Source organism: Rhinichthys klamathensis, unplaced genomic scaffold (genome assembly GCF_029890125.1).
Source record: "Rhinichthys klamathensis goyatoka isolate OS25496 unplaced genomic scaffold, OSU_Roscu_1.1 h1tg000265l_1, whole genome shotgun sequence".
In the NCBI taxonomy this organism is placed as follows: domain Eukaryota; kingdom Metazoa; phylum Chordata; class Actinopteri; order Cypriniformes; family Leuciscidae; genus Rhinichthys; species Rhinichthys klamathensis.
In genome coordinates, this window is record NW_026606786.1 from 102,067 (window position 1) to 115,186 (window position 13,120).

Below are 13,120 nucleotides of genomic sequence, written 5' to 3' on the forward strand. Positions count from 1 at the left end.
TGATAAAACATTTTATCTTACCACTAAGAGTTCTCATAAATGGCAGTCAAAGTTCTTCGTTAAGAGTTTTCTCTTAAAACCTGTTCACAAAGCTGCTGAGACCAACTTTTACCAAGGAATAGAGAGAAGTCTTGAGTCAACACTTACTAACCATGACCACAGTGATTGGCTGATGGGGGAGGAGTCTCTGTCTGTGATTTAACCATAGAAATATTGTAGAATTCAAATAAAAGTTTTAAAATAAAAATGTTTTAAAATGTAGGCTAAGTGTGACTAGTTAAACTAGTATATGTTCAGCTAATTCTCAGCCTCTTACATGTCTGCATCTCAAGAGATTGCAGAATTCAAGCGACAAATGAGCACGTTCAGGTACAACTATGCAATGTGAAAATAATTCCGTAACCGGTGCCCACTACGTTCCCAAATGCACACTAAACTCGACGTGAAGCTGATCACATGCTGATCACGTGAGTGAAGTGCACGCTTCTCTTTGCGCAGCGCAAACAGACAGTCTTTTGATAAGGACACAAAGCCATATCACCCGTTTCGATTTTAGTTTGTTTGAAAGCAATGGCGCAAAACATGTAATTTAAAGAGCTTTTATGTTATTATGAGAGGTTTAAATATGTTTGGACCGCTACAGTCCAGTTAATGAATGGGAAGCACTGAAATCTATTTGTGGGGGTAAATGTTGATATTGTGGTGGGCCGCCACAAATAAATCAATGTATGGGAAACACTGGATTACCATGACAAACTTTTTTTTTTTTGCATATTAACTTGCACGGATTAATTGTTCACCACAAGACTAGTAATTTGCACTAACAAAGTAAATAGGGTCAATTTTGATTTCTTGAGGAATTTAACAAACTGGCTCAGCAATTCTGATCCGGGTACAAAAGTTGAAGAGACAGTTCACCCAAAAATAAAAATGATGTCATCGTTTACTCATCCTCACATCGTCACAAGACTTTCTTCTGTGTTCCACAAAAGAAAGAAAAAGTACAGGTTTGGAATGAAATGAGGGTGAGTAAATGATGACAGAATTTTCATTTTTGTGTGAACTATGTTTAACAGCCCAATTATCAGTGACTAATAACTTAATAGGCTACATGGTGCTTGACAACATCAGTGCTCATGCGCGTGTTCCACAGATGAAAGGAATATCAGTTTAAAACGACATGACTATAAATAAATAATGACATTTTAGGGGTGAATTATATCTGAGTTTTTGTTTTAAGGCAACTCCAGGAGAAAGAGCAAGTGTTGTATGTTCCTTGTTGTTTGTATTGTGGGTAAGGCTGTTTTCATCAGCAGGGCTTTGCTTTTTCTGAAGAATGAGCTCATTTAGTGGCGGGGGAAGTTCAATAGAGGAGTCACACGATAGCCTGACTGCCATTTGAGTTCTGCTGAGTGCAGAGACATGTCCCCACCAAACGGCCCACTCCGGCCTGTGTTACTCACTGTGGTGAAGCTTGCGACCAAAATAGAACTGTCTACAGTACGTGCTATGATTTCATGGAATTTACATTTTAAGGGATGTTTCAGAAATTACCTTCTTTGTTGTTTGTCTCTAGCCCCATCTACACTGTATTGTTTTTTTAAATGAAAGTATGGGGAAAGATGCAAATCTAAGCTAGTATATTAAAAACTATCTCTTGTTTTATCGCCTTGCATTCATGCGTTCAGTTCAGATCACTGATTGCCTTGCCTTTTGACCCTTGGTATGAGATTCAGCCCCTCCCACTATAAAGTAACAAACATGGTGTTAACAGAGTTTCTTGTCAGTTATTAAAGGGATAGTTCACACAAAAATTACAATTCTTTCATCAGTTAAACACCCTCATGTTGATCCAAACCTGGATTACTTTATTTTTTTCCTGTGGAAAACAAAAACAAAAAAAATATTTAGAAAAATGTTTCGGCTTTTTTGACCATGCAATGGTTTCAATGGGGTGCAACCCGACTGACTTTAATTGTATAGAAAAAAGCACTAAACATTTTTCATTTTCAGATATCTGTATTCCACAGGACTCCCTTCAAGTCCTAGCCCTAAAAACGTTCAGACGGTTTCTTAAAGTTGCTTTATTGTTGGTGTTTGCCAAGTATCACTGCTACCATTCCTTATACTTAGGGTGAGGAATTTGAAGAAAGCCCTGAACCCAAATATTATCCATGATAAACTAGTTATGCTGTGGACATTAGTGATTAAAGAAAAAAAAAATGTCATGAAATGAAAAATCATGAAGCTTGTGGAGAGATGTGCTATTATTTTTTTCTGACCAATCGGATGAAGATTATTCACCTTTCAGGCGATATAAAACAAATATTTAGCCTACATGTTTTAAAAATGTATTTGTCTACTAGTATTATACTAGTAAAAATGAACTAGCAAATGCAAAAGGTAATTTAAGAAAGAAAAATCTTAAAGGGGAAGTTCACATGAAAAGGACAATAACCACTGTCTGGGACATTTCTTTTATGAGCATATGGGCTATAAGTATTCAGTTTAAAGCCTGGCATCCACAATCGTGATGTTCCTCCGTATTCTACGAACTCTCATAAAAAATTCTTTAACAGAGTTGATCACGTGTCAGTTTAAATTGTAAACATTTAGTTGATTATTGTTTAGCAAGTGTTTGGAACGGACCTCTTGAAGTACTGTACAGGTGGGAATTGTAAATAATTGTCAAATGAACAACTAGTGATTGGTTACACAGTGTCCTAACCAGGCGCACTGTGACACAAGATGAAAGATGTTTTTTCCGTGCTAATCTGAGTTTTTGTCCTAAACAACCATGGCAGCGCTAAGTGACGTGCGACAGGGGATTCTATTTTTAGAATGATTTCTATTCAAGAGCGTGCAAACCATGTGTCCAGTGTCACTGATAATCTCAGGTTCTGATTATTGCTTTGTGTATCATCTTTGACCGTTTCGAGACTTTGGGTTTTCTTCCATTCCACTGCTTCTCATGTTTTTAAAAACAAAAAGTACTGGCGCTTCGGCTCTTTGTATAAAACTATACAATACATGATACTGTTTTGTTCATCCTAATCCTTTTTTCTTTTTTGCTTTTGCGCAGTCACCCAGCCCTGTTATGGCCTCCTCACTTATTTTCCCCAAATAATTTGTTTACTTGAATTGTGGAATTTTGTCCTGCATTTTTGGACTTCCTTGAAAACAGGGGACTTCAATATAACTTCCTCTTCCCTTTTCTGTGGCATTTTTTTTTTCAAGGAGGAATTCCCCCTCCCCCCAAATCCTGAAAGGCCATCAGCAAATAAGATCCATTTCCTTACAAAAGCACCAAGTACGCACTTGACGGCTGTCGCCACCATAATCAAACCTTCTTTACATGTGATCAGTTCAGTTCAAGTTCTTTATTCAGTCATGATGTTATTACAGACACAATATTAATCACATCAACAACAAAATAATAACATTCAATGCTGAATAGGAGCATGAGGAAGACCTAGTCTTATAATTTCATGCCCCATTTTTCAATAATCTTAGCTGACACAAAACAGATGGCTCGCCGTTTTTTTATTTATTTATTTTTTAGGCTACAATATTACTTCACATCTAAATAATTAACAATTTCAAATTTGTCAAACATTGGTTCTTATGCTTCACTGCCTTCGTATTTTCTAAGAACATCTTTTTATACATTTTATTGAATTGAACAATCGTGTTACATGTTTTTTGTCATGTCCAAAGAGTTCCATAAATTGATCCCAATTACAAGAAACCCTTTTTGTTTTTGTGAGGTGCGTGAATATGGTACACAAAAATTACCTTTTCTTCTGTTTTTACTGTCTGTAATTAGCATAAATTTGTTTTGAATATGTATTGAATATATGTATATGTATACATATTCAATATGGCCTATGTGATCATGTCCCATTGATCACATAGGCCTACTTTATTATCATTGTTATATTTTTTTTAATTTCTCAATCCATTTAAGCACAAACAGATTTCATTGTTGAACTCAATCAAGCAGTAACCTGTCAAGTAAAGTTGTAAAGGCAATGAATCCTGTGATTGACATTCCAATGAAATTTTTAGAATCAACTGTGCGGGATTTGTGCTTAACTTAACACTGACTGCCATTTGCATTGACAAAATTAATGAACAACATAAATTTTTTTGAGAGTTGTTGAGATCTGTAAACATGAAACTGTTGGTGGTTAGAAGTTTAGATCAATCCTTATTCAAGTTACAAAAGCTATTCAGTCAAGAGCAGTGAGCGACTTTTTTCTTTGTCTTTTAGTTTGATTAACATTAAAAACATAGGCAGCAGCAGGAATATTATGCTGTTGTCACTTTAAGACTTAGGCCTAATGCACGGATCCATACTGTTTTTCCATTCTACTGCGCTACTTTTCCATTGTTTAGCAAAGTAAACACGCTCTAGACAGACGTCTTTAACTGTTACGCTCGCGTCTTTTGCAGTCTCGTGCGTGACACAGCATTCTAAAAACGTCGCGCTCAAGTTAAAATAGGTTATCGCATAACTTTTTAAAACTTTTATAAACTTTTAAAAAAACTTCTCTAGACCATACGATTTTTTTTTTTTTCTTCGTTCCACTGACCTGCATCTCGTGCTTTTAACAGCTTAAACACGTTCTGTGTGAACCGGCCATGACACATGCGTTTTATTTCTTAACTGTTTACGTTTCACTTAAGACATTATCGACTATGTTTACGAGGATACTTGGGCATTTGTGTGAATGTGTCCATTCAAGCTCAAAAACACGTGAAAGAGCTTAATTCGGTATTTGTGCGCTGTCTGAGACATGGCTTTCTGGGCGCGCACTTCGGATGTGTGTTGCAACCCACACACAACTTCTCAAACTGCGAGTACCGAATTTACTACTCTTTTGTGTATTTGTTTTATGCTGTCCAACTGCATAGACCTGGTAGTTTAATTATTTTAAAATAATCTACATTAAAGCAATAGGTTTCTTCTGTACTTTTTACGGTAAAAACTCCTTTCCTCACATGGTACAAAAAAAATGAAGACAATAGAAAACATGGTATTTCCATGGTACTTTTTGCAATGTGTCATTCTTCCTAAAAATTTCCTTAAATAACCTTGTATGTTTGATAAACATAAACCAGCATCCTGATCAGTTCATAATTCTGTAATTAAAAGGATAGCCAGCATAAATTAGTTTGAAACTAAGTTAACAACATGATGATTCTCAAATAACAAATAGCCAGAAATTATAGTGTAATTTAGACAACTGAAACTAAAAACATTCAGTGATCCTCTATAATATGATTTGTGTTAACAGCATGATTCGTTTTGGATTATATTTGTAATTTTTTTTCCTTGGAATGGCCTACTTTTTCTTATATGTTGTGATTTCTCACATTATACCCTTTCTAACTTTGCTACGCCTCTGTTAGCTGTTTGCACTCTATAGAAAAGTTGCTCTTGAGATTTTTAAGAGTACTTCAGCCCTTAACTTGAATCCAGTGTTTCCTAAGCCCCTTTCACACAGCGCGTTGATCCCGGGAAATTGCCGTAAAATTGACTAGAGGGCCTTCTGTGTGAACGCAAACACGTCCCGGGATTGATGCGGGGATCGATGCTGGGATGGGGACCTAGTAACATTGCCAGGATCAGTCCCGGAACGCGCCCTATGTGAACCAAAGCCAGGACCAATGCCGTAAGGGTTGTGTCGTAGTGATGACGCACGTGCCATGTGACTCTGTTGCTCTTAGAAGAAAGTTTGTGTTCGTCATCAACAAGGAAAGCTTACTATCCGCGCTGAAGCTGAGATCGTTCGCCAGCTTTGTGGAACGGTACGCGATGCGTTAGTACATGTTTTCGACGTGTTAGTACATGTTTTCGACTAGGGCTGCAACTAACGATTATTTTGATAATCGATTAATCGGACGATTATTTTTTCGATTAATCGGATAAAAAATTTCAATTAGATTTTTTGTTTATTATGACTAAATAAAACCCGGTTACTTTATTTTAAGGTGTCCTTGTTACAGTGTAATTATATATTTAAGTACAGAGTAATATTAAGTAACTACATGTACTTACTATAGGAATAGGGTAGGATTAGGTTGAGGGTTAGTTGCATGTAATTATGCATAATTTACTGTTATTACTACAGTAAGTACATGTAACATATGTAACAAGGACACCGTAAAATAAAGTGTTACCTAAAACCCTAAATTAGGATATTTATGTGTAAAAGTGTACTTTAAAAAGTGCAAAAGCCACACATTGAGTTTTACAAATATCAATATTTGCATTGTTTTTAATGATAATTGCTGACGGCAAGTTGACAACCATGATTAATGTAAAAAAAAAAAAACATTTATATCCAACATATTGTTTTAACACAATTTTTGTTAAAACAAATTTACAGACATGTTGTTCAGATGTGAAGATATAAACTAAAAATATATAATTCATTTAATTTTTATTTAAAATTAATTGAATTATAAGGATAATTTGTAAAAATAAATATAGAAAGACTGCAAACAAGCGTGTGAACATAGAGCCGCAGTAGATCGCGTTTGAAAAACAATTAAAACTTAATAGTAGACAAATGCTATATAAAGATAACGTAATGGAGGTACGCAGCAAGCTAACAGGCTTGATTAAAAAGACAGGAAAAATGATGCATTAGTGCACAAACATTCGCTGAAAACCACTGAGTACAGTGACTAAAAAACAATATTTTACTGCTGCTGTTATTAACTGCCTTTATATTTAGTGCTTCGCTTTGTAAAGACTGTTTTAATTTAATATTTCTGCGGTAGCACTATTTTAATCCATCACTTATGTTGCGAGCGAACTGATTGCGCAACCTGATGCTCGAGACGCAAAATACAGACATCCCAAGTCTCCCGGAAGTTCTAGGAGTCACCCGCATATTGATAGCGGCTCCCTGATGCTCGCAAATTAGTTCAAACTCCCGGGATTTGAGCGCGCAAGCAAGAGCGCGCATGCGAGACAGAAGAGACTGTGCTCCAAACCGTGTAGCGCGAGTGCGCGGCAGAGCAACGGAGGTAGAGAGACCTTGCGTGTGTGTGTGCGTGTGTGTGTGCCTCATGAAGCGCGTGTAAGACAGAGAGCATCCTGATTGGCCTGTTTCAACCAATCACCAGTAAACGCTCCCCGTGACGTAAGCAGACCAACTAATCGATAATGACATTCGTTGACAACGATTTTCATAATCGATTAGTTGTTGCAGCCCTATTTTCGAAGCGTACGTGGCGCGTCACATCCTGACATCACGTGTCTTTACAGGATGTGTGTGCATGCACTCACAGATTCCGGAAAATCACTGGCAGTGTGAATGAACAAAATTCAAATGATCCCGGCACAAATCATCCGTGTATTTTCCGGAATCTCTGTGTGAAAGGGGCTCTATACATTGATTTATCTGTGGTGCCCTGCTGCTACAATATCAATATTGACTGCCACAAATAGATTTCAGTGCTTCCCATTCATTAACTGGACTGTAGCATAGGACTACTGGACTATTACTGTATTGTAGACTGAGACGAGAGGTTTGAGTCCCCTTTAGTTCAGATACAAGTCAAAGCACAGACTTTTTCTTTGTTCAATTTGCACACTGAACATGGGTTGGAGCTCTTAATTTTGAACTCTCAAAGTGCACCAGATTGATTAATTTAACTTTAAAAAGAACAAAATGGGACCACGGTCCACCCACCACAGTTTCACAAAATCCTGTGGGAAGCACTGGAATTGGACAAGCCACAAAGTTTGCACAGGATGTCAGCCAAATGAATGTGAAATTGGCAATGTCTTTTCAAAATTGTGGCCATGTGTTGGTCTGCTGCTGAAAATACTCTTATCTTGTTCCCTTTCCTTAACATTTTTAAGTACAAATCAAAGGAAGGTTTGACCCCAGAGCAGAATTCAGTGTAAATAGAGTTTGAGTAGTACCACAACTTTTGACTAAAAGACAGCAGTTAGCTTTGCGTAATGCGTTTTTGCATTGACATTAAGTCAATGTGGTTAACTTATTATTGGTGTTTGTTTGCTAAGGAAAGCATCATTATTACTGCTTAGGCCTTTATAGACAGTAGGCTACTTCCTAAATTTGACATTTATTGAGAATAGTCAAGACATGGAAGCACAGATGATGCTGTTCCTTTGGTGTCTCTTTTTCCCCCACTCTAAGTAATGCTTATTTAGAAAAAGCTGTTGCCTAGAGACCTTGATACATGGAAACCGATATGAAACGGTCATTTGAACCTGTGAACAGTTAGTTGTTTCCCTTTACAGTGTTAATGGAAAGAGTTTTGGTGGGTGTTGGAGGCAGGAACTCAACCTTCTGCTGCAATATGTTATTTTCTTGGATTGTCATTGTTTGTTCAAGGCAGCCTGCTGATTGCTGCTGTAGCATAGGGGCAAAGGTCAAGTATGATGTCAGCCTGATGATGCAATCCACTGTACTCAGTAGGATCAATGACCCTACATAAGTTGTTTACATTAAGTCCATGGTGATGTCACAACAAATTGAGGAAAATACCTCTACAGACTTTAGTCATTTTATTAATGAGTATTTAATAGAGACCAGGGATGTAAATTTTCAGGAATTTTTAAAGATAAAGGCTGTTTATTTGATCAGTCTTAGGGGCAGTTCACAAAGAATGCATTTATGTGCTGCTTTTTCAGTTTTTCAATGTAAGCACGCTAGACGGACGTATTTAAACATTCTGCTCGCATCTCAAGTCTTTTGCAGCGTCTCGCACATGACGGAAGTGTGACACTATTCTACTAGTCGATTAAACTATACTGCTAGGCGACTTGGTACGGAGCCCAGGAAGTCACCTGTAGGAGAAAAAAAAACAAGACCCACAAATCCGTGGCCACAGTTTAGCAATTCGTCCCCTCAGTTTATAAACTCATACACAGTATCATACTCACAAATTCTTAAATTGTTCCCTGGGTTTAACAAATTACACCCATTGATTAATAAACCGTACCCATGAATTTCCGATCCATGCGCTAAGATTTTTAAACCGTACCTTCGGTTTTCAATTCGTACCCACAAATTCACAATCTGTGCCCACGTTTTTGCAATCCGTTCCCACAGTTCTGCAATCCGTTCCCACAGTTCTGCAGACTGTACTCCCTGATTTTTTTTTTTTTTTTGGACTTTCACTCATTTTAGAAATCTAATCTACCGACACAACAACAGAACAAGCTCCCAGTTCTTTTAACAAATCTTTTTGTATATTGTTTTATTGTGTATTATTATAATAAGTTGAATACAACTGTCCTAACTACATGCTTAAATTCTAGACGATAATTTGGGAACGGGGTTGAAATGGACCACAATTTATTAAGAATTATGTGCATCATAATCTTGTCCATCTATTTATTTGTGGTATTCTACTCTCACTTTTTATAGACCAGGGTTGGTGTACTTTATACAAAATACATTTTACCCCAGAACATTTATTAGCCTATAGGCTAAAGGTGATGATACACAGGGCAACTTTTTGAGCAATGTTGCTGGGCAATGTTGCCGTCAACGGGCAATGTTGCCGTCAACGGGCAACCAGATGAGACACAGGGCCCACGACAAATCTAAATTATCCTGATAGAAAGATTGACCAAGTTGTCTTGTGTATCATCACCTTAACATACAAAGTACATCAAGCATTTCCATGACAACCTTCAGTCGAGCAAGGACCATAAAGGTGATGATACACAGGGCAACTTTTTGAGCAATGTTGCTGGGCAATGTTGCCGTCAATGGGCAACCAGATGAGACACAGGGCCCACGACCGATCTAAATTATCCAGATAAAAAATGTATTGCCCTTTTTTAATGGGAAAGTGCCCAAGCAACATCGCTCGCCAAGATTGCTCAGCAACATTGCTCAAAAAGTTGCCCTGTGTATCATCACCTTAAGCCTCCATTCATTCTTCAGCACCATAGGATTTATTATTTATAATCATCATTATTAATAATAATGTAGGAGGGAGGTTTAGACTAGTCGGCTAGGGAGACTAAATTAGCCGTCACACACATCCCTACACATAACACGGCATTCTAAAAACACGCCGCTCAAGTTAAAACAGCAGAAATGCGTTCTGTGTGAACCCAGTCCTAAATGTAATTTTTTCTTTGAAAATGAAAGTGTTACTTTGAAGATTAGTGATTTTTTTTCTTCTTTTCTTTAAAAAAAAAAAAAAAACGAAACCGTAGCATGATCTGTATCTGGTTTTCTTGTGTTCACAGGTATGGCCTCACAAGTCTTGGTCTACCCACCACATGTTTTTCAAACTCAGACAAGTGCCTTTTGTAGTGTGAAGAAACTCAAAGTCGAGCCCAGGAACTGTGTTTACCATGAGAGGGCCTACCCACAGACTTACTTGAATGGTAGAACCGTTGGCATTGCTTACCCGACAAAACTCACCGCTTCGTTGAAGACACAAGATTCTGTGATTAGCAGACACCACGGGCAGGATTTTCTTTTGCAGACGGCTACTGTACACGGCGTGCGACGTCAGCATACAACCACAGCAACCCAGCAGCAAAAAGGGGGCATCTCCTCTCAGGAAAAGGGGCCAGAGCACAAGGACAAAGGAAGGGGTTGCAGCAGTGGAGCTACAGGGGCAGTTGGAAGGGGTAGGGGAGAGGGAAGCGGCAGTCAAGAAGGAGGTGGAGGACAGGGTGGAGGTGACAGTAAAGGTGGTGGAGGAGAGGACAAGGGTGAACGGAAAGACTGTGGAGGTTTTAACTTGCAAGACAGCTCCCACAGATGCGGGCTGAAACGTAAGAGTGGGGAGCTTGAGAACTTGGGGAGCGCCATGCAGATAGTAGAGGACCTGTCAATGTTACCTGCAATGTTGCAATCAAACGTGGGAAACCCACCGGTTGCAGTGCCAGCGGCGGCCGGTGGAGGGCCTTCAAAGCAAGGTGGAAATTCCAGAAATGGGGATGGAGACTACCAGTTGGTGCAGCATGAGTTGCTTTGCTCGTTGAAGAACACCTATGAGGTATTAGACTTCCTCGGCCGTGGTACTTTCGGCCAGGTTGTGAAATGCTGGAAACGAGGCACCAGTGATATTGTGGCAGTGAAGATCCTGAAGAATCATCCATCATATGCACGACAGGGACAGATTGAGGTGGGGATCCTGGCTCGCCTCAGCAGTGAGAATGCAGACGAGCATAATCTTGTGCGAGCTTTCGAGTGTTTCCAGCACCGCAGCCACACCTGCCTTGTGTTTGAGATGCTGGAGCAGAACCTGTACGACTTCCTCAAGCAAAACAAATTTAGCCCGCTACCTCTGAAGGTAATCCGTCCCATTCTTCAGCAGGTGGCCATGGCACTAAAAAAATTGAAGGCCATGGGACTGATTCACGCGGACCTAAAGCCTGAGAACATAATGCTGGTGGACCCTGTACGCCAGCCCTACCGAGTGAAAGTCATAGACTTTGGCTCAGCCAGTCACGTCTCCAAAGCAGTCTGCTCAACGTACCTCCAGTCACGGTACTACAGGTATGTACAAACAAAAGACTCAAATAGTCCTCAGCTGAAATTTATGATGGTTATCTCACAATGGCCAATTAATTGCACTTATTGCATTAATATTTTGGTCACTATATTGAATGTTATATGTCTTGTGTTTGGCAGAGTTGTTCTGTTTGGGCATTGATCTGTATTTTCTGTAAAAAAAAAAATTCTGAAGCACATCCTCCTTTCTCACCAATAGATCATTGAAAACATTCTAAAATCTCTAGCCGTCTGTGTATGTTATACAACTGAAGTCCTTGTGGAATTACCAGTCAGGAAACGCCACTGATGTAAAACAATTTCTCTTGTGTTCTAAAGCTACGCTGACCCTGTAGAACTATTTGACCCCACAATGCAATAGGCAGGGGCTAAACCATTCTTCTCACATCACCATGGGAAAGGAAGTGATGTTTTGAAAGTACTTTGTACAATAGGATAAAAACAACTGGTAATAGCTAGATGATTTTTTTCTTAGAGCCCTGTTGCATATGTAATAAAATAATAACTTTTGAATGCAGAGAAACCTTTGTAAATATTGTCAACCTCAGTTTGAATGTTGAAATGGTGGCTAAATTTGTTTATTTTTATTGTAAGATCATCATGCTCCATCTTGTTTCCTGAATGCATCAAAGGAAATGCCTTGAATGTCACATTGATGTACTGGCAAAATTAAAAACAGACAAATAATTAACTTTGTCTAACTAAGGCCATCCTTAAAAATATTCTTGTTTGCCGTAACCCGACCGACCCTGTCAAATTAGGACCGACCCAATTTTTTTTTTTTTTTTTTTTTTTAGTCCGAACAACTTGCCGGTTGTAAACTTGCATTAAGACCAACCGATTTTTTTTTTTACTCTTCAAACAACTAATACAAATGCAATAAAATAATATAAATGTATTATAGTAAGTATTGTGAATATAAATTGCGTAGGCTACGTTCTTTCTTTTAAATAAAAACCCGTGGCGTCATCTATTATGATTATGTTTACACCATTGGTTTACGCATGTCACACTATGGCCTGTGTGTTCGCTTCGTTTCATTCACTGTCAATGGTTCGCGCTCGGTGATGATGGCTGCGGCGCGGCTGCTTGTGAAATACGTCTGTATGAGCCTACATTTAGTCGCTCATTATTCGAAATTCTTAATGGTCAAATAGGGAATAGGAGAATAGGGAATCAATGTTAACGGCCTTTTCTCGGAGCGCGTCCAGCTCGTCACGATATGCCCACCGCGAACGCGCGTCACACAGCAACTGCAGGCTCTGACAAACAAACACACATAAGTATGGGAAGCCAAACACACCGAAAGGGGGACGAAACGGCGCGGTGTGTTACAGAGTTCGCGCTGCGCTAACTTGTAATCTGCGTGGCTCAATGGACCGAGCCGCGCGAGTCGCGACAGACTCGACAGCGCAGGGAGAAGTGTTTGCTTGCGCCAGCCGGTCAGAGCGGCGCGAACTAATCTCACCAGCGCCGCGCTGACCAATAAAACAGCACATCCCATACCGAAATGTACTAAATTGCACAAAAGAAAATCGACCATTCCATAATATGTCAGGACTACTTAATCGGCCTATAGTTTCTAC

General features: G+C 38.9%; 1 protein-coding gene across 2 annotated transcripts in view; it reads left to right on the plus strand.

Moving 5' to 3' along the window:
• Positions 1-13,120, plus strand: part of hipk3b (homeodomain interacting protein kinase 3b) — a 98,359-nt gene that overhangs the window by 1,754 nt on the left and 83,485 nt on the right. For both annotated transcript variants that reach the window (XM_056267892.1, XM_056267891.1), the window contains exon 2: positions 10,256-11,519. In XM_056267892.1, the coding sequence (XP_056123867.1) occupies positions 10,258-11,519 (1,262 nt within the window). In that variant the 5' untranslated portion in view covers positions 10,256-10,257. The remainder of the gene's footprint in view (positions 1-10,255; positions 11,520-13,120) is intronic.